General features: G+C 41.5%; 1 protein-coding gene across 1 annotated transcript in view; it reads left to right on the top strand.

The window, feature by feature from the left end:
- LOC141084406 (uncharacterized) overlaps positions 1-22,786 on the top strand; it is a 78,153-nt gene that overhangs the window by 24,450 nt on the left and 30,917 nt on the right. The window contains exons 12-26 of the mRNA XM_073569133.1: positions 10,750-10,851; positions 11,907-12,000; positions 12,411-12,481; positions 12,859-12,944; positions 13,523-13,578; positions 14,803-14,941; positions 15,043-15,175; positions 15,324-15,489; positions 15,642-15,743; positions 15,963-16,085; positions 16,240-16,349; positions 16,649-16,743; positions 17,049-17,116; positions 18,447-18,536; positions 18,813-18,916. Coding sequence (XP_073425234.1) covers positions 10,750-10,851; positions 11,907-12,000; positions 12,411-12,481; positions 12,859-12,944; positions 13,523-13,578; positions 14,803-14,941; positions 15,043-15,175; positions 15,324-15,489; positions 15,642-15,743; positions 15,963-16,085; positions 16,240-16,349; positions 16,649-16,743; positions 17,049-17,116; positions 18,447-18,536; positions 18,813-18,916 — 1,539 coding nt within the window. The remainder of the gene's footprint in view (positions 1-10,749; positions 10,852-11,906; positions 12,001-12,410; positions 12,482-12,858; positions 12,945-13,522; positions 13,579-14,802; positions 14,942-15,042; positions 15,176-15,323; positions 15,490-15,641; positions 15,744-15,962; positions 16,086-16,239; positions 16,350-16,648; positions 16,744-17,048; positions 17,117-18,446; positions 18,537-18,812; positions 18,917-22,786) is intronic.

The following is a 22,786-nucleotide window of genomic DNA, read 5'->3' as shown; positions in this document are numbered from 1 at the left end:
CACCACTTCTCGTGGCAGCCTGTTCCACTCATTGATCACTCTAACTGTCAAAAAGTTTTTTCTAATATCTAATCTGTGTCTCCTCCCATTCAGCTTCATCCCATTGCTTCTAGTCTTTCCTTGTGCAAATGAGAATAAAGTTGATCCTTCTACAATGTGACAGCCCTTTAGATATTTGTAGACAGCTATTAAGTCTCCTCTCAGTCTTCTCTTTTGCAAACTAAACATTCCCAAATCCTGCAACCTTTCCTCATAAGACAGGGTTTGCAGACCGGTCACCATTCTGGTCGCTCTTTTCTGAACTTGCTCCAGTTTGTTGATGTCTTTTTTAAAATGTGGTGCCCAAAATTGGACACAATATTCCAGATGAGGTCTGACCAAAGAGGAGTAGAGGGAAATAATTACCTCACGTGATCTAGACTGTATGCTTCTGTTAATACATCCTAGAATTGCATTTGCCTTTTTTGCTGCTGCATCACACTGTTGACTCATATTCAGTCTGTGATCTATTAGTATACCCAAGTCTTTTTCACATGTGCTGTCACTTAGCCCTATTCCTCCCATTCTATATATGCTTTTTTCATTTTTATTGCCCAGATGTAGTACTTTGCATTTCTCCCTGTTAAAAACCATTCTGTTAGTTGCTGCCCACTTCTCCAGTTTATTTAAATCTTTTTGAATCCTCTCTCTCTCTTCTCTAGTATTAGCTATCCCTCCTAGCTTTGTGTCATCAGCAAATTTAATCAGTTTACCCTCAATTCCTTCATCTAAATCGTTGATAAAGATGTTGAACAATACAGGGCCCAGGACAGAGCCCTGTGGTACCCCACTTGAGACATTCTTCCAACTGGATGTGCAGCCATTTACGACCACTCTTTGGGTCCGATCACTAAGCCAGTTATGAATCCACCTAACAGTTGCCTTGTCCATTCCATACTTAGTCATTTTTTCAATAAGGATTGTATGAGAGACTTTGTCAAATGCTTTGCTGAAGTCAAGATATACTATATCTACAGCATTTCCTTGATCCACCCAATCAGTAATACCATCATAGAAGGAAATTAAATTAGTCTGACATGACTTATTAGTTACAAACCCATGCTGACTCTGTTTAATCACTTCATTCTTATCCAGGTATTGACATACATGTTGTTTAATAATTTGTTCAAAGATCTTTCCTGGTATAGAAGTCAGACTCACCGGCCTATAGTTGCCTGGGTCCACCTTCTTCCCCTTTTTGAAGATAGGAACAACATTTGCTCTTCTCCAGTCTTCTGGCACTTCTCCTGTTCTCCAAGAATTTTCAAAGATTATGGAGAGGGGTTCAAAAATTTCTTCTGCTATCTCCTTCAGTACTCTGGGGTGTAATTCATCTGGACCTGGAGACTTGAATACATTTAGGTTAACTAAGTGTTTCCTCACTATCTTTCTGTTTATAGATATCCTGGATTCTTCTATTCCCTTAATAGGACAGTGAATAACAGTTGATGTTACATTTCCTTTCTGAGAGAAAACAGATGCAAAATAGGAATTTAAAAGTTCAGCCTTCTCAACATCCTGTCTTACCATTTCATCATTTTCATCCTGTAAAAATCCTATAGCATCTTTGACTTTTCTTTTACTTTTGACATATCCCCAAAATCCTTTATTATTGCTTTTGACATCTCTTGCAAGCCTCAATTCATTTTCAGCTTTAGATAATCTGATTTGTGCCTTGCAGGTTCTGCAGACAGCATTATATTCTTCTTTAGATATGCCTCCTTCTTTCCATTTTATAAACATTTTTTGCTTCCTTTTTAGCATGTGCTTAAGTTCTGTGTTCATCCATCCTGGTTTCCTTAAATGCTTCCTATTCTTCCCTCTTTTCGGAATTGTTAACAACTGTGCTTTGAGAATTTCATTTTTCAAGATTTCCCATCCTTCCTGGACATTTTTGTCTTTAAGGATATCCAGCCATTGGATCCCTCCAATTCTCTTTCTGAATCCCTTAAAATCTGCCTTTCTGAAATCTAACCTTGACGTCTGAGTCTTCACAGGTCTTCCGCCTCTAGTTATCCAAAATTCTAAAATAGCATGGTCGCTACCTCCTAGGGTCCCAGCCACTTTTACCTCCTCAACCATTTCCTCCCTGTTTATAAGGATTAGATCCAAGGTAGCAGTTCCCCTTGTTTTCTCCTTTACCTTTTGGAAGATAAAGTTGTCAGCAAGAGAGGATAAGAATTTCCTTGACCTGTTAGTTTTGCCTGAGAGAGATTCCCAACAAATGTCTGGATAGTTGAAATCTCCCATGACAACTATGTCATATTTTTTGGAGAACTTGGCCATTTGATGCATAAAGAGTTCATCCATATCTTCAGCTTGCACAGGCGGCCTGTAGTAAATGCCTACAATGGTGTCCTTTCCATTGTTCTGTCCTTGTATTCTTACCCAAACAGTTTCCACAGAACTCCCAGTCTCTGAAGCTTCAATCTCTGTGCAGATATACGCATTTCTAACATACAATGCGACACCCCCTCCTCGTTTATCAAGTCTGTTTCTTGCAAATAAGTTGTATCCTTCTAGTCTTGTATTCCAATCATGTGTATTGTCCCACCAAGTTTCAGTGATTCCAATGACATCATATTTCTTTTCCTGTGTTAGTAGTTCCAATTCTCCTTGTTTGTTGCCCATGCTTTGTGCATTAGTATAGAAACATTTTAGTTTGTGATTGGTTTCTCTTTCTCCAATATTTTTTTTAATTAGATTCTTTCGTCTTTGTTCTTCCTTTCCACTTCTAATAGCAGAGTTCTCAGTAGCATTTGTCAGGTGTATGGCTTTTTCTGGTCTTTTGCTTCCCTTCCCATGTTGTTCTAGTTTAAAGCTCTCCTTACAAGTGTAGCAAGGCGACTTCCAAATACCTGCTTTCCAGTCTTCGTAAGGTGCACCCCATCTCTAGCAAGTAGTCCATCGTATAAGTAGTTCACTCCGTGATCCAGAAATCCAAATCGTTGCTGACGGCACCATCGACGTAGCCAGTTGTTCACCTGCAGAATCTTATTCCACCTCCTTGTTCCATGGCCATCCACTGGGAGGATGGAAGAGAAGACCTCCTGCGCTCCCAGTTCTTTCACTTTCTTGCCTAAGTCTTCAAAGTCTCTGCAGATGGTTTCCAGGTCGTTTCTTGCGGTGTCATTTGTCCCCACATGTAGTAGCAGGAATGGGTAGTCATCTGTAGGTCTGAAGAGTCCTGATATCCTGTCAGACACATCTTTAATTTTTGCACCTGGAAGACAGCACATTTCTCTTGAAGTTATATCCGGTCTGCAGATAGCGGCCTCTGTTCCTCTCAACAGGGAATCCCCCATGACCACCACTCTCCGTTTCTTCTTCACAACATTTTTCTTTCTCCATCCAGGAGGACTCTGAAGGCGTACAAGGTTGCTGTTTGTTGGCAAAGTCTTATCCTGATGTAGTTCTTCATCGTTTTCCTGCGTGAGAGCCTGGTACTGGTTTCTGAGCAGTATGGGTGCTGACTGCCTCCTGATCCTCCTGCTTCTCTGGGTCACATGTCTCCAATCCTCTGTTTCTTCAGGTGCACTTCGAATTTCTTCTCTTTCTGTAACATGAAGAGATAATTCTGCTCTGTCCAAGAACTTCCCACACAGCAATGGCATAAAGTGAGACTAGGGACTTTTTTTTTTTTTAAGTGGCGGAGGAATACAGTGCGGAAGGATACCTACCTTCCGTCATTGGATTCCTGCAGCCCGTAGAGAACGGCAGCATCATCTGATGCTGCAGTTCTCTACCCAAGATCGTCGTGGGACACACTCGTGGACTGCTTCGGATCGTGGGTGAGTATTTTTGTGGTTTGTTATGTTAATATTTATTCCGGAAAAGACAATGGCTTCGGGGAACAATGTGACAAGTATTGGTAAGTATGTTACTCTATGTTATATGTACTGTATGTCTATGTATGTATTGTATGAATGTATTGTATGTATGTAGTATATATGTGGTATGTATGTAGCATGTAGTATGTATGTAGTATGTATGTAGCATGCATGTAGCATGCAGTATGTATGTAGTATATATGTAGTATGTATGTAGCATGCATGTAGTATATATGTAGTATGTATGTAGCATGTAGTATGTATGTAGCATGCATGTAGTATATATGTAGTATGTAGCATGTAGTATGTATGTAGCATGCATGTAGTATATATGTAGTATGTAGCATGTAGTATGTATGTAGCATGCATGTAGTATGTATGTGGTATGTATGTAGCATGTACTATGTATGTAGCATGCATGTAGTATGTATGTGGTATGTATGTAGCATGTACTATGTATGTAGCATGCATGTAGTATATATGTGTTATGTATGTAGCATGTAGCATGCATGTAGTATGTATGTAGTATGTATGTAGTATATATGTGGTATGTATGTAGCATGTAGTATGTATGTAGCATGCATGTAGTATATATGTAGTATGCAGCATGTAGTATGTATGTAGCAAGCATGTAGTATGTATGTGGTATGTATGTAGCATGTACTATGTATGTAGCATGCATGTAGTATGTATGTGGTATGTATGTAGCATGTACTATGTATGTAGCATGCATGTAGTATATATGTGTTATGTATGTAGCATGTAGCATGCATGTAGTATGTATGTAGTATGTATGTAGTATATATGTGGTATGTATGTAGCATGTAGTATGTATGTAGCATGCAGTATGTATGTAGCATGCATGTAGTATATATGTAGTATGTATGTAGCATGCATGTAGTATATATGTAGTATGTATGTAGTATATATGTAGTATGTATGTTGCATGTAGTATTTATGTAGTATGAATGTAGCATGTATGTAGTATGTAGTATGAATGTAGCATGTATGTAGTATGTAGTATGAATGTAGCATGTATGTAGTATGCATGTTGTATGTATGTAGCATGTAATTTTTTTTTTTTTTTTTTTACATTCAACACATTAGCCGGATGATGGGACTACTACTGTCCCATCATTGGCTAATGTGTCAATCACTGTCATGGTAGCAGGCATCGCCCGATGGGACTTGTAGTCCCATCGGACGATGCCTGCACAGACCCCCGAAGCCTGCACAGACCACCGGCAGGCCGGCACAGCCCCCCGGCAGGCCGGCACAGCCCCCCTGCAGGCCGGCACAGCTCCCCGGAGCCTGCACAGCCCCCCGGCAGGCCGGCACAGCCCCCCGGCAGGCCGGCACAGACCACCGGAGCCTGCACAGACCCCCTGGCAGGCCGGCACAGCCCCCCGAAAGGCCCGTACAGACCCCAGAGAGGCTGTACAAGGGCAGGAAAGGGTTTTTCTTATTCCGATACCGGAAGTCCCATAGACTTGAATGGGACTTCCGGTATCGGAATCGGCGATACCGATACTTTTTTTAAAGATCGGCCGATACCATCCGATACGATACTTTGAAGTATCGGACGGTATCGCTCAACTCTAGTGGTGAGCACTTTGAACTCCCCCAGTGCTTCACAGAAGTTTATAACGCCCGGGCGTGAAAATAAAAAAATCGTATTTTTTCCACAAACATGATCATTTAGTACCCATTTTTTTTTATTTTCCCAAGGGTACCAGGAGAAAATGGACCCCAAAAGTTGTTGTACAATTTGTCCTGAGTACACTGATACCACATATGTGGGAGAAAACTACTGTGTGGGCACACGTCGGGCCTCGGAAGGGAAGTAGTGATGTTTTGGAATGCAGACTTTGATGGAATGGTCTGCGAGTGTCATGTTGCCTTTGGAGAGCCCCTAATGTACCTAAACAGTGGAAACACCCCACAAATGACACCATTTTGGAAACTAGACCCCCTAAGGAACTTATCTAGGTATGTGGTGAGCACTTTGAACCCCCAAGGGCTTCACAGAAGTTTATAATGCCCGGGCGTGAAAATAAAAAAATCGTATTTTTTCCACAAACATGATCATTTAGTCCCCAATTTTTTTATTTTCCCAAGGGTACCAGGAGAAAATAGACCCCAAAAGTTGTTGTGCAATTTGTCCTGAGTACCCTGATACCTCATATGTGGGAGAAAACTACTGTATGGGCCCACTTCGGGGCTCGGAAGGGAAGTAGTGACGTTTTGGAATGGAGACTTTGATGGAATGCTCTGCCGGTGTCATGTTGCCTTTGGAGAGCCCCTGATGTACCTAAACAGTGGAAACCCCCCACAAATGACACCATTTTGGAAACTAGACCCCCTAAGGAACTTATCTAGATGTGTGGTGAGCACTTTGAACCCCCAAGGGCTTCACAGAAGTTTATAACGCCCGGGCGTGAAAATAAAAAAAATCATATTTTTTTCACACAAAAATGATATTTTGGCCCCCAATTTTTTATTTTCCTAAGGGCAACAGGAGAAATAGGACCCCAAAATTATTTTGCAATTTTTTCTGAGTAGGCTGATACCCCATATGTGGGGGTAAAACACTGTTTGGGTGCATGGCAGAGCTTGGAAGGGAAGGAGCACCATTTGACTTTTTCAACGCAGAATTGGCTGGAATTGAGATCAGACGCCATGTTGCGTTTGAAGAGCACCTGATGTGCCCAAACAGTGGAAACCCCCCAATTCTTACTCCAACCCTAACCCCAACACACCCCTTACCCTAATCTCAGCCCTAACCCTAGCCCTAACTCTAGCCCTAACCCTAGCCCTAACTCTAGCCCTAACCCTAATGAGAAAATGGAAATAAATACATTTTTTAAATTTTATTATTTTTCCCTAACTAAGGGGGTGATAACGGGGGATTTGATTTACTATTTTTGGCGGTTTTTATTTTTGGCAGCTGTCACACGCTAAAAGACGCTTTTTATTGTAAAAATAGTTTTTGCATCACCACATATCGAGAGCTATAATATTTCGTATTTTGACGGATTGAGTCATGTGAGGTCTTATTTTTTGCGGGATGAGTTGATGTTTTTATTGGTATCATGTTTGGGCACGTGACATTTTTTGATCGCTTTTTATTCCGATTTTTGGGACGCAGAATGAACAAAAACCAGCGTTTCATGAATTTCTTTTGGGGGGTGCGTTTACACTGTTCCGCGTGCGGTAAAATTGATAAAGTGGTTTTATTCTTCAGGTCAGTATGGTTACAGCAATACCTCATTTATGTCATTTTTTTATGTTTTGGCGCTTTTATGCAATAAAAACAATTTTATATAAAAAAAATTATTTTTGCATCGCTTTTTTCTGCGAGCTATAACTTTTTTATTTTTTCTCTGATGATGATGTGTCATGGCTCATTTTTTGCGGGACAAGATGACGTTTTTAGTGGTACCATGGATGTTTATATGCATCTTTTTGATCGCGCGTTATTGCACTTTTGGTTCGGCGGTATGATAATAAATTATTATTTTTTGCTTCATTTTTTATTTTTATTTTTTAAGGGATTCGCTAAAGGGGTTAACTAATGGGATCGTTTTTTAGGGCAGGTCGTTACGGACGTGGTGATATCAAATATGTGTACTTTTATTTTTTTAAATTTTTTTATTTCCAAAAAATGAATTTATTAGGGAATATTTTTTTTTTAAAATTTATTTAGCGATTTTTTAAAAATTATTTTTACATTTTTTTTTCTTTTTTACTTTATTAGGTTGTCCCAGGGGGACATCACTGTCCTGTCACATCACAGATCACTGCACAAGGCTTCCTCGTGCCTGCGCTTTGCAGGCACTGAGGAAGCCAGCTCCCTGCAGGCCCCCGAAGGTCCCCGTCACCATCTTGGATCCGGTGACCTGCAGGGAAAGAGCCCCCCGTAGGAGCGCTGCATATTGCGCTGCTGTGGGGGGCTCAGGGAAGCACGGAGGGAGCCCCCTCCCTGCCGATGCTTCCCTTTAACCCCCTGTACACCGCGATCGTGTTTGAGTGCGGTGTGCAAGGGGTTAACGTGTCGGGGGCGGTCCGTGACGCCCCTGACACATAGTGCCGTGTGTCAGCTGCGATAATCAACTGACACCCAGCCGCGATAAGCGACGCTCACCACGTGGGCGCCGCTGATCGCGCTAGACGTCCTATCCCGTCCATGGGCATAGGGGCCCGGTCCCATGGATGGGATAGTACATCTGATGTCAGAAAGGGGTTAAGAATAGCGATTTGTATGTGGGCTGCTTTGGTTTGTGTGCCAGGGCTGATTTTCAGTCCCAGTACGGCCCTGGACAAGTACCTACCGGAGTTTAGGACGTTTACCTGTTGGAGTATTGGATGTATACCTGCCGGAATATTGGATGTATACCTGCTGGAGTATTGGAAGTATACCTGCAGTATAGGACATATACCTGCCGGAGTACTGGATGTACGACTGCTGGAGTATTCACCTGCCTTATGTACTATACTTTCCTGCGGTTTTTACCTTTTGGTTGGAGCATGGCTGTTTTGTGTCCTACCTGGGATTCTGGAGCTAATAAACCCTTCTTTGCTAAACTAAATTGTTGCCTGTGTGAACACGACCTAATGCCGACCTCAAGCACTACCTGAGAGATTCCCTACAAAGCCCTTATAGATGGTTTAGGAGGGTTGATCCTCCTGACAGATTCCCTTATAAGGAGACTAATAGCAGAACTATTAATATTATAAGGAGACCCAGTAATATTAATATTATAAAGAGACCTTAGTGAGAACGCTCATATATTTGTATTATTAATAGTAATACATTTTGATTTGCTCCAATGGTAGGCAGGGTCATCTTTGTAATAGTAGTGGGTGTGGGAGAGCAGCATGGGTCTGTGTGCTTCATATGCCAGGGCTGGATGCAGTCCCAGTCTGTCCCTGTTCCCACAATAAAGATACATAATTTATCACTGCAATCTGAATTTATTATTGACACAAATTGTTATAATATTTATTCTGTTTAACAAATATAAATAATTTCTTACAACATGAAAATAGACTAACTGATCAGAAAAGTAAAGCACCCATTGCCCTTTCCTCCACGCCTGCATCTGGTACTGATGCTGAGCCTATATTGTTGCCTCCTTAAGAGATACTAGGCAACTTCCTTATAAGGTAAGAGGCCCCTTTAGAATCAGAACACAAGATTCCATTGTGACATCATTATGACATCACAATTGACCATCACTACTTACACAAGTGTTTACACTCCGATCATCACTTTGACAACCTGTTGTCATTGCTGTTTGTGATAAGCTGCATAGCGAGTCATACACTATTTGCGATTGGATTTATTTTCAATGTCTGGAATTTCTTCAGACAAACTTCAGGTGTTAGCACTACTCCAGGGGATTCTTACCACCTATGACCCTGACATTGTGCTACCACTACCCGATGGCGTCCTCAGCTTCACTTACCGGCTGGTTATGGAGCTAGTGAGAGACTGCCTGACCAAATACCACCAAGGTCGCATAAGCCTAGAATACCTAGAGCATTTACAGCAGAACATCTGGACATTGGTCCAACAGGTAAGTAGCAGATAATCTGCACAAATCATATAAATATAATAATAATGGAATACAAGATTAAGTTTAACCTGAATGCAATACCCAGAATAACCAGGGAGATGAAATAGGGCCTACAAGCTACATGACAAGGGAAAAGGTGGGATATAAAGGGTTAATAGAAGTAGGGTGAGAAGGTTGTGGATTATGGACATGGGGGATTGGATAGATAACAATTTAAGGATCAGGATTATTTTTTGCTTTTCTGCTCTCATCTTTTCATAACTTTCTTTCAAGAGCCATAACTGTTATTTTCCCATTGACATAGACATGGAAGGACTTGTATTAAAGTGATGGGGATCTTCAGCAGACCCCCAGGTGTCACAGTAAGTGGTCCCCTGCGATCACATCATAGAGGGTGGATGAGAGCTAGACAGCGGTGTGCCCACCATATAAATGCTGCTGTCAGACATTGACTGCATCATTTAAATGGTTAGCAGAAAAACAGCCGCTGCCAGAACTCAGCTCCGTCCGCGGCTATTACAGACGGCTGCCGTTATGTAATATACCTGTATATTCCGTGTGATTAGGAAGCTCAGCTCTGGACCCCCCTCCACATGGGAGGACTCCATTCACGGGAAGGAGTTATGGAGGACAATAAATGGAAGAAGGTTGGGGATATTCCTACTTTTTGCAGTTTCATGTTCCAGCATCTAACCAACCAGCCCTTATATATATATATATGAAGAGATGGGGAGGAAAGGAAGCAGGATGTAAAAGATGGTACTTGATAAGTAGGGGTCTTGGGGAGGTAGGATTGTGTTCCTATCATCACAGAAGTGGGGGATGGGTCTGGGTATGGGGCTGTTAAATGTGAGGTCCTTTGGACGGAGGTTACTGCTGGGGAAATAGTGACTTCGGATACATCCCAATATAATGAGTGGACTTATGTCATGGGAAGATAGAGGTATTATTATGGGATATTAACTCCTTACTCCTTGTGCCTGTGTGGTGCGTGTAGGGGCTAATTCTGAATTAGGTTTTGTTTTTTTCTGGTCCGGTGTTGCAGTCACCCCGTGTTTGGAGTGTGAGGCTGCTGTGGCCATTTTCCACAAGTCCCAGTCAGCCATATGCGTTATTTCCATACACTGGGTGCGGAGGAAGGACATGGAAATGTAAAGGTTCTCAGGCGACCGGTTCCATCGGCAGCGGTCATGTAGTAGTTGTAGTGCCGATAGCAGGGGTAACATGGTGACATAAATGGCCTCCTCCATTCTGCACTTTATCTGATGATTTTCTTTTCTTGTTTCTTCTCATTTCTATAGGCCGAAGAAAAATCCCACAATGGAGAATTGGCCTTTATTAAACAATTGGCCCAAAATGTCCTGCTAGTACTGGAGTATCCGGCCTACTCACCGGAGCGTCTGGTAAGGATCCGTCATCTTCTTCATCTCATGTCCATGTTGTCTGATCGTCTCCAGATTAACAATAAATGTCCACAATGGTGCTAAAAACTGCCGACTGCACAAGCAGCGAATAATGCGGTAAATCAGAGTAACCCCAAATATGAGTACTTGTACTAATTGACATAGGCGGGTTATTAGCCTTATAATAAAGTATGGTGACAGGATTGCAGGTGTAATGTAGATAAATGCCGTATATGAGGACAGAGGCAAACAGTTATATACCGTAGATAAGATTCTATATTTCCAGCAGCCATCAGTACAGCAGGAGAATATACCTGCAGTTATTGTCACACTCCACGTCCCGGATTCATCGCTATATGTGCAGTTTACCCCTTACCTGACACATATTGAATTGTGGCTCAATCTCCGACGACTATAGGCGGCAACTGTTCCTATCAGCGGCATCTGATTTTCATGCTTATTAATAATTGTTTGCTCCTGTCCTCATACATGTGCACCATATTTTTGAAAAAGTGCATCTTATAATCCGAAAAATATGGTATTTTATCTATATTATACCTGCAATCCTGTCATTATTCTGTATTATGTGGTTAATAACCCGTCTACATCAGTTAGCACAAGCACACATTCTTGGTTTTATTCTTCCCCAGATTACCAGTCATATAGCAGAAGGTCAGATGTGTGATATCAGACACCTCTCTGTCCGCTCCAGGCAGACACAGGATATTTTATGGCAGCCTGTCTCTGCAGCTCCATCATCTGTGATGACAGTCTGTACTCAGCAGTGCAGAGTTTGTATTTCCGCCTCTGTCTCACGCGATTATCTCAGTCTTCCTTCTTGTAAATGCTGCAGTTCTGATAGACATTATTAGAGAACAGTGGTATATACAAGTGCCTTATATATTAATATGGACTTACTGGAGAGATTCGCCGTGTATAGTCCGACCTATACCGAAATTATCATGTAAATCCAGTATTACTCCTTCCTGCCTTATATATACGGTCATTTAGTGTCTGTGAAATGTTATATTAATTGTATATATTATATCCATCAGGAAACATCAGAAGATGACTCCAAAGAGACACAAAACCTCCATATTGCTGACCCTGATACCCGTCAGCCGGGGCTAAACCCTGATCTGATGGAAGGTAAGCCGATCATCTAATATTTTACATTCAATGTCAAGTTATAGAGAACGGTAGAGAATATGGAGATTTACTCCTCATCCTCTGTATGAGGCCGGTGACGGCTCATGAACCCCCTATAGACTATAATGGAGGGGGCTGATGTAATTTGGCTTTCCCCTCTGGGCTTTTCTCAGCGCCCAATCATGTCATTGTTGTGACTCGATCAGATCCTGAAGAAGCACACATTTATGGTACAGTATACAGTATATAGATATGCCATAACTATACACAGTGTGTGCAGAATATCCATACACCTCGTATTACTCCATGTACAGGGGTCTTGGCATTTCCTTCACTATATGGATGTTATATAATAAGTGCTGATATAGACTAATACATGACGTCTCTTCATTATTTCATCATTACTTTAGGAATAACTGTGTCGGCAAATACTGATGGAGGAATATGTGAGACACCAGAGATCATCCAGGAATCTGACAGTGTAAGTATCAGAGGGACGTCTGTGTATCATCTGATGACGGGTGTGAATTACACATCCCATATTATACCCCATATGATAATGGGATATCGCTGTTTTTCATGTAGATCAGACCTATTGTGTGTGATGATGACGTTACTATTTTACCTCCTCTGTGTGATGTCCCCTATCCTCCCTTGCAGTACAATGACATATGTGTATGGGGGATATCCCCCTATAATATAATAGTGTCTGTGGAGGGTCCGGCTTGTATCACCTCCTCTACATCTGCTGTAGTGTAATGAGCAGGGACATAATGTAGAAGTGAGACCTTCCTGCATCTGGAGCTGACATGTTTCTCCAGCTTCTGTGTCTTACTGTCATTTCTTATTCCTTTATAGGCCTTGATCGGATCATATAACCCCTGGAGGTTACCTTGTAAGAACGACTATAAGCCGATCAAACTGATCAGCTCTGGATCTTTTGGGTGAGCTTTATTTTGGTATAATAATTTATTTCCCAGGGCTCCTTATGACGATGCCTATGTCTCTGTGCTTTGCCCCTGCAATGCTCCCATAGAGAAATTATATGAATCCACATCACTGTCCACATCAGTCAATATTCAGGTCAGGTAGGATGTGACGGGGAAGAGGACCCCCACTAGTGTTCATTTATGGAGTGTTATTTTATGTAATTCTAGACATGGCTTTCTAGTGATGGCCTCACATCTAGTATTAACCATTTGGTCAGGAGATCATTAGATGGGGTCTATAGACACATTATTAGTAAGAATTCATAATAAATCTTGGATTTTACTTTTCTCCAGGGCTGTCCACCTAGTGCGCCATAAAGACTCAAACCAAGTATGTGCTATGAAGAAAATAGACATACAGAACCTTAAAGAGCCAAGGAGACTTGAACGAGCCTTTCTGGAGAGGGACATCTCAATCTTCGCTGATTGTCCCTTTGTGGCCTCCATGTTCTGCTCCTTTCCTACTAAAATTCATCTGTGTATGGTCATGGAGTATTTGCCAGGTAGGACACATCCATTGTATCTATATCCAGCCTCAATGGCTTAATCCTAGAACCTATATATAACCAGAATGTGCCCACTAGGACGGGTACATGTCCACACTGCAATTACTATAATGTATCTGTTACCAAGATGCCGGAAAAACCATTGATCTCTGTGAACGTCTCCCCTGTAAGCCCTCACTGAGCATGGCAGCAATTTCCACTATGGATAAACGGAAGATTTCTCTTTACTTGAACAATTTTTATAAATAGGAACTTTCACAGAGAAATAATTTAGAGAATAGTAGATGAGGTCCGGCTAGGCCTCTTTGTAGGGTCACTGTGTAGTATACAGTTGTGGGTTAAGGCCCCGTTACATTTAGTGATGCACCAGCGATCCCGACCACGATACGACCAGGTCAGGATCGCTTGTGCATCGCTAAATGGTTGCTAGTTAGCTGCCAAATAGGCAGATCTCACAAGTGACGCAGCAGTGCTTGGTGGTTGATACTCACCTGTCAGACGCAGCGATGATGACCGTCTTCCGCCTGCGTCCATGGCTCGCTCATCGGTGGAATACTCCTAGTAGGCCAGTTAGTGAAGGGAACTCTGGTTCAGCAACTTGTGAGAGATCCTATGAGACTCCGGGAATGCAAAGTGTTAGCCAAGGCTTGAGAGCTGTGGGTCTAAGAAAAGACAAGTCGGCGAGGCTGGGGGCACATATAGTAAAGAAGTTAGCCACAGACGCTTTTTCTAAGTGGTACATGAAAGTGGGCTAATGCTAGAGAAAGTAGGAAGATGCAGCTGAAGATTTCTAGCTATCTAAGAAATGTAAAAGCCCCTAACTCTGATAGTGAAAAGTTTCACCACTTGTGCTGGTGAAAAATGTTTGTTGAAGACATGCCACTGTATTGTAACCTAAAGAAAGATGTCTGTGTCTCCTGCTGTGCTTTTTTTGATCAATGAAAAGAACAGTAAAGTCAAACTTGTTTCTATACACCGTTGTGATCTCTCATTCGTGGAGTCACGGGGAACCCCAGCCACGCTGTGTGACAGACCAGAGAAGCCGAGAGGTGTCAACAGCTACAACAGCTTCACGCACACTGGAAACAGGCCCCTGTTTTCGGTAATGTGCTAAGGTGTCTGACTCATGGCACTCGCCTACGGCTACCACCCTGGGCACTGTTTCACAGTATACACACTATATTATTCAGTCCATCTCTATGTATGAGATCCTGCCCCAATGTGTCCGCCTATTTCTTTTTCACCTTAATCATGTGTAATTTGCATTGTAACAAACCCTCACCTGTCATATTTGCTTTCTACTGTAGGAGGAGGCTGTGACAATCTTTTAAAGGACATTGGTCGTTTTCCTGTCCCCCTGGCCCGTATGTACATAGCGGAAACGATTTTTGCTGTGGAATACCTGCACAGCTATGGTGTGGTCCACCGAGACCTGAAGCCCGAGAAGTAAGTGACCCTTATAGTATAATAATGGGGAAGAAGGTTAAAGTTTCTCTTACAGTATATGGGTTATTACTCGGGGCTAACTTCATTTTTTTCTTTCACAGCCTCCTGATAACATCAACAGGACATATTAAAGTCACAGATTTTGGACTTTCAACACTCGGCATCATGAGACCAACATCAGACATCTACAGAGCTCCAATTGAGGACATCACCAGCGAGTTCGATGATAATGAGGTCAGCTTTACTTACCGGACCTTCTACTTCAGAAATCTCATCTCTTTCTCCTTCTCTGATAATTTCTCATCTAGAAAATGTTTCCATTGATGTTATGTATCACATTTATATTTATTGATCATCATCTAATTATTCTGTTGTATTCCAGACTGGTGGCACCCCTCATTACATGGCTCCAGAAGTCGTCTTAAGGAAAGCATATGGCAGGCCTATTGACTGGTGGTCAGTAGGGATCATCCTATATGAATTTCTTTATGGATTTACACCATTTTATGGAGATTCCCAAAGGGAGATTTTACTCAGTGTCGTCAGGGGTAAGTAAAATATTCTGAATGCTGTGTGATGTCACAGTTATTTGGTTTAATTGGTTTTGTGATTTAGTTTCTAGCTTTGTTAAGGAAAATGGTTTACATGAAATTAAATGTAAAGGTTGAATTTCCTGTAATATTTGCCTTTTATATAACAGATGACATAACTTGGAGATATAATGAATACATTGCTCCAGATGATGCTCGGAACCTGATAACTGGGCTGCTCCAAAAAAATCCAGCACAGAGACTTGGGACAGGTAATATTATAATAGTATTATTAATGACTTATTATACCTCTCTGACCAGACAAATGGTTGTGTCTGTGAGGATCAGCACTGAGGTTTTCTTCCTACTTTCAGTACAATTCCTTCATGTCGGCTACATTACATCGTCAGTTTTTAATATAAACAATAGAGATCTGGACCAGCTTCTTTGACAATGACTGTATTGCTTTCTTTCTTGTCTTCCTTTTCCAGGAGGAGCAAATGAGATAAAAATTCATCCATTTCTATGTTGCTTAAGTTTTCTCAACCTTCCAAGTCAGAAGCCCCTGTTATGTCTTGATCTAGCATCAGATGAGGACACCTGCTACTTTAATAGTAAGTAAAATGAGACGTCATCTGCCTGAAACTGCAGTGTGTCTTGTCTTTCATGTTATGTGTCAATTATTTCCCATTATTATTAGTGATAGCATGGTGACTGTCTGACCATGGTCTTATACTAATAATCTTTTATAACTTTTGTACTTTGCAGCTAGCTTTAAGAAACACCAACATATGGATTCAGATGAGGAGAACACAAGTGAGGACAATGACTGTCCAGAAGTCCAAAATTTTGTGTCATCTTCTCAAAGGTTTTCTAAAGTAAGTATGTGGACAATAAAATGTATAAAACCTATAATTAGAAAAAAGTTTAAATATAAGATATCTTATAAAAATAAATAATAATAATCTTTATTTTTATATAGCGCTAACATATTCTGCAGCGCTTTACAAATTGCACACATTATCAACATTGTCCCCGATGGGGCTCACAATCTAAATTCCCTATCAATATGTCTTTGTAATGTGGGAGGAAACTGGAGTACACGGAGGAAACCCACACAAACAAGGGGAGAACATACAAACAACATACAAATTTTATATTTCTCTGCTTGTTTCAGCTATATACAAAAAGTACCGGGATGATGAACAATGTAGAAGAGCGCATGTTATCTTCAAAGTGTTCCCCAGAGAATAGCGAAAAAAGCTCAGACATGTGAGTAGATTATTATCATGAGATTTAGGTCTGATATATGTTCAGATCCAAATATAAGACACGAGAACACAAATATAGGTCCAGCATCCAGCTCTTAATGATTTCTGATTTCTGTGGGTATGGCTTGTGATATCACTGTAGTAATAACTGATCAATGTGACCAGCCATTCATTTCCAGTTCACTACAGACCAATATTACTAGTTACACTCTATTCCTGCTGGTAGAATTGGGATTACAGACAGATGTTCTTCCATTTTTCTATTGTTTTTACTTTGAATTTACTTGTCTTTCTTCTACCAAACAGGCAGAGAGAGTCTTCTTCCAAACTTGATGGTGACAAAATCAGCGAGTCATCCTCGCTCTCATTGTCAGGTATGTACAGATTTATAGGCCATACTATTATAAGCTATAATAAAAAAAGTAAAATGTGGATCAGCTCTTAAAGACTCAGAAAATTACTTTCTTTATTCCCATTGTCTCCCTTAGTATTCCGTTTTTTGTTTTGTTAAAATACCCCATATGGTTCCAGAGATTTGGGACTTTTTATTTAGTGCTAACACTTACTGTCTTTACCAATGGGGCGTGGCTCACAGGATTCTCTGGAGGCATGTTTACAGGCAAAAATTACCTGTGAGTCACGCCTCCATGGTAAAGATAATTACAATTAGCACTAAATAAAAAGGCCCAAATCTTCAGAACCCTATGGGGGATTTTAACAAATCTAAAAGAAACAGAATAGTCAAGGGATCAGTGGAAATAAAGTAGAGTGAATCCTGGACACTTTTGACCTAGTGACAGGTCCTCTTAGAAGTTACTCTGACGTTTTATCTAACTGATTACATAATAACATTGTGGCTAGCTGCAAGTAATGTCATGTTAATAAGGGGACATATTTCCTTTGGGAGACCCCACATGGCGGCACACAGAGAAGCTACAGGTGCATATTAAGGCCTGTTTCATACCTCCGTCATCGGCGGTCAGCTGAAATCCGCCAAAGGTGGAAATAAACTGATCCGTCTCCATTTAGCGATGTCGGATGACGTCGGACCACGTAGGAGAACGGATCCGTGGAAGAAGCAATGCGGCTTAATTTAAAGTGCCCGCGGTCGTCCCCATGGCCGCGATCTCGCAGGAGGCCGGTCGTCCCCGTGGCCGCGATCTCGCAGGAGGCCGGGTGTCCCCATGGTCGCGATCTTGCGGGAGGCCGGGCGTCCCCATCGATCTCGCGGGAGGCAAGGCGACCCCAGTCATGGGCGCGATTGCTTGCGGGAGGCCGGTCCGGTATTCAAGTTCGGGAGGTTGGTGCCGGTGAGGAGAGAGAGAGATTTTAGCGGCTCCCGGGACGGTAGTTAAGGATTAAAATGCTTCCCGGAGAGAAAATAGCAGAACGTCACTGCAAAAAAACGTTGCAGGGTCTGTCTCATCCGCCCGGGAGCCGCTAAAATCTTGGAGGATCCGTAAAATAACCGGTGTGACGGACGACCGTCAGTCAAGATCCGCCAATAATGTAAGTCTATGGGTGTAAAAAACGGATCCGCCCCTTTTTTGGCAGATCCGTTTTTTAAAAAAATTGGCGGATCTTGACTGACGGGAAAAAACTGATGTGTGAAACAGGCCTTAATCAGTTTGCATAATCTATAAAGGTACAAAGCTAATCTTATAGAAGTTTATCATCAACATCTGTTTCTGAATTTTTGATTAGATTCTCCTGCTCAGAAGAGAAGAAAGTCTGCACGAAAATTGAAAAAACAACAAAAAACAGAGATAGTAGAAGAGGGGGAAAGGAGGCGAGGTAAGTGTGACAACAGGGTCCATGTTTTATTATGTAAGTGAGAAGAATTCATGTGGAGCAGATGTCATCTGTCAGTGGTGGGATTGTCACATGTATGACGACTGACAATGATCCCCTTACCCATGTATGGAGAACATCCCTCTACCGTCCTCTCTCAGTGACACCACAGTGGTATCCTCTAAAATGGAGTCCCATTACTTACATGAGTTTTACATCTTTTCTCATAGGTTCGATCTTCCGCCGGATGATATCATCGTGTCGTCGTGGATTCTCCAGGGCTGCTCGCGCTGTCAGAGAAAGCTGCATTTTTGCCTGCTATCCCCAGAGCACCAGAGACATCGCATGGACAGAAGACCCCCACATCTAGAGCCCTGAAGAAAGTGCGGCATGTCCACCATCAGTGCTGTACCTATATGGAAGGACTTGTACATCTACTTGTGGCCTTCTGACCAGCACAAAACATCTTCAAAAGACGAAGGCATCTTCAAGAACATCTCTTGATCCTTTCCTTCAATGCTTAATTTAAAAATATCAGTAAATAAAAATATAAAATTGATTAATGTAATTTTGAATCTAATTATAATGGTGATAGTAATGGCATATCAATACGATACACATCATAAATGTCTCAAGGGTAGGACACAAAACATGAGAAGATTGGCTCTATATTTCCCATTAACCCTCTAAACACAGGCCAATAGTGGAGGAGAGTAACACATATTCCGTTATTTCTAAGCGTACATGTACATAGCACTTTACAGATGCCAGCATGCCCACATAGTTTTTTCTAGGTAGACAATGTAGGAAAATGTAAGCAGTGTTTTTCCTCAGGTGTCTTTTTTTTGTAGTTTTTGCAGTTGGTGTTATTTTAACTATATACAGTAGGGAACGTCTTCTAAAAAGAAGCAACCAGCAGAATGAGCAATCATTTCCGTTATCCATGTGCACAGACCATAAGAGTGGCAACCAATCTAGAGGAAACATGTTCTGATTCACTGGTTTTATAAGAACTGAAACACTTTAACCCCTTTACTCCCAAGGGTGGTTTGCATGTTAATGCCCGGGCCAATTTGTACAATTCTGACCACTGTCCCTTTATGTGGTAATAACTCTGGAACGCTTCCGTGGATCCTGGTGATTCTGACACTGTTTTCTCAGGACATATTGTACTTGATGTTAGTGGTAAAATTTCATTCATATAACTTGCGTTTATTTGTGAAAAAAATAACGGAAATTTGGTGAAAATTTTCAACATTTTGCAATTTTCCAACTTTGAATTTTTATGCCCTTAAATCACAGAGATATGGCACACAAAAAACTTAATAAGTAACATTTCCCACATGTTTACTTTACATCAGCACAATTTTGGAACCAACATTTTTTTTTGTTAGGAAGTTATAAGGGTTAAAAGTTGACCAGTGATTTCTCATTTTTACAACACCATTTTATTTTTAGGGACCGCAGCACATTTGAAGTCACTTTGAGGGGTCTATATGATAGAAAATACCCAAAAGTGACACCATTCTAAAAACTGCACCCCTCAAGGTGCTCAAAACCACATTCAAGAAGTTTATTAACCCTTCAGGTGCTTCACAGAAATTTTTTGAATGTTTTAAAAAAATAAACATTTAACTTTTTTTCACAAAAATTACTTCAGGTCCAATTTTTTTTTTATTTTACCAAAGGTAACAGGAGAAATTGGACTGCAAAAGTTATTGTGCAATTTGTCCTGAGTATGCTGATACCTGATATGTGGAAGGAACCACTGTTTCGGCGCATGGCAGAGCTCGGAAGGGAATGAGCGCCGTTAGACTTTTTCAACGCAAAATTGGCTGAAATTGAGATTGGGAGCCATGTCACGTTTGGAGAGCTCCTGATGTGCCTAAACAGTGGAAACTCTTCACAAGTGACCCCATTTTGGAAAATAGACTCCCCAAGGAACTTATCTAGATGTGTGGTGAGAACTTTGAACCCCAAAGGGCTTCACAGAAGTTTATAACGTACAGCCGTACAATTAAAAAATCATATTTTTTCCACAAAAATGATCTTTTCACCCCCAATTTTTATTTTCCCAAGGGAAACAGGACCCCAAAAGTTATTGTGCAATTTGTCCTGAGTATGCTGATACCCCATATGTGGGGGTAAACCACTATTTGGGCGAATGGCAGAGCTCAGAAGGGAAGCAGCGCCATTTGACTTTTTTGGCTGGAATTGAGATCGGACACCATGTTACATTTGGAGAGCCTTTTATGTGCCTAAACACTGGAAACCCCCCACAAATGACACCATTTTGGAAAGTAGACTCCCCAAGGAACTTATCTAGATGTGTGATGAGCACTTTGAACCCCCAAATGCTTCACAGAAGTTTATAACGCCTGGGCGTGAAAATAAAAAAATCACATTTTTTCCACAAATATGACCTTTTAGTCCCCAATCTTTTATTTTCCCAAGGGTAACAGGATAAATTGGACCATAAAAGTTGTTGTCCAATTTGTCCTGAGTACGCTGATACCCCGTATGTGGGAGAAAACTACTGTATGGGCACACGTCAGGGCTTGGAAGGGAAGTAGTGACGTTTTGGAATGCAGAATTTGATGGAATTGTCTGTGGGTGTCATGTTGCCTTTGGAGAGCCCCTGATGTGACTAAACTTTGGAAACCCCCACATGAGACCCCATTTTGGAAACTAGACCCCCCAAGGAACGTATGTAGATGTGTGGTGGCACTTTGAACCCCCAAGTGCTTCACAGAAGTTTATAACGCCCAGGCGTGAAAATAAAAGAATCCTATTTTTTCCACAAGCATGATCTTTTAGTTCCCATTTTTTTTTTATTTTCCCAAGGGTAACAGGAGAAATTGGACCCCAAGAGTTGTTGTATAATTTGTCCTGAGTATGCTGATATCCTATATGTGGGAGAAAACTACTGTATGGGCACACGTCGGGGCTCGGAAGGGAAAGAGTGATGTTTTGGAATGCAGACTTTGATGGAATGGTCTGCGGGTGTCATGTTGCCTTTGGAGAGCCACTGATGTGCCTAAACTGTGGAAACCCACACAAATGACCCTATTTTGGAAACTAGACCCCCCAAGGAACTTATCTAGATGTCTGGTGAGCACTTTGAACCCCCAAGTGCTTCACAGAAGTTCATAACGCCCGGGCGTGAAAATAAAAAAAATCCTATTTTTTCCACAAACATGATCTTTCAGTCCCCAATTTTTTTATTCTCCAAAGGGTAAAAGGAGAAATTGGACCCCCAAAATTGTTGTCCAATTTGTCCTGAGTACGCTAATACCCCTTTTATGATAGAAAACTACTGTATGGGCACACGTCAGGGCTTGGAAGGGAAGTAGTGACGTTTGGAATGCAGACTTTGATGGAATGGTCTGCAGGTGTCATGTTGCGTTTGGAGAGCCTCAGATGAGCCTAAACTGTGGAATTCCCCCACAAGTGACCCCATTTTGGAAACTAGACCCCCCAAGGAACTTATCTAGATGTGTTGTGAGCACTTTGAACCCCCAAATGCTTCACAGAATTTTATAACACTCGGGCGTGAAAATAAAATGATCATATTTTTCCCAAAACATGATCTTTTAGTCCCCATTTTTTTTAATTTTCCCAAGGGTAACAGGAGAAATTCGACCCCAAAAATTATTGTCCAATTTGTCCCGAGTACGCTGATACCTCATATGTGGGAGAAAACTACTGTATGGGCACACGTCAGGGCTTGGAAGGGAAGTAGTGACGTTTTGGAATGCAGACTTTGATGGAATGGTCTGCGGGTGTCATGTCGCGTTTGGAGAGCCTCTGATGTGCCTAAACTGTGGAAACCCCCCACAAGGGACCCCATTTTGGAAACTAAACCCCCACAAGGAACTTATCTAGATGTGTGGTGATCACTTTGAACCCCTAAGTGCTTCACAGAAGTTTATAACGTAGAGCAATAAAAATAAAAAAAATAATATTGTTTTTTCCACAAAAATGATATTTTTGCCCCAATTTTTATTTTCCCAAGGGTAACAGGAGACATTGGACCCCAAAAATTGTTGTGCAATTTGTCCTGAGTAGGTTGATATCCTATATGTGGGGGTAAACCACTGTTTGGGCGCATGGCAGAGCTTGGAAGGGAAGGAGCACCGTTCGACTTTTTCAACGCAGAATTGGCTGGAAGAGATCAGACATCATGTTGCGTTTGGAGAGCACCTGATGTGCCTAAACAGTGAAAAACCCCCAATTCTAACTCCAACCCTAAC

Source organism: Dendrobates tinctorius, unplaced genomic scaffold (assembly GCF_039654945.1).
Source record: "Dendrobates tinctorius isolate UK_male_01 unplaced genomic scaffold, ASM3965494v1 ptg000022l, whole genome shotgun sequence".
Taxonomy (NCBI): domain Eukaryota; kingdom Metazoa; phylum Chordata; class Amphibia; order Anura; family Dendrobatidae; genus Dendrobates; species Dendrobates tinctorius.
Note: the sequence above shows the minus strand (reverse complement) of the source record. Positions and strands in the feature narration are given on the sequence as shown.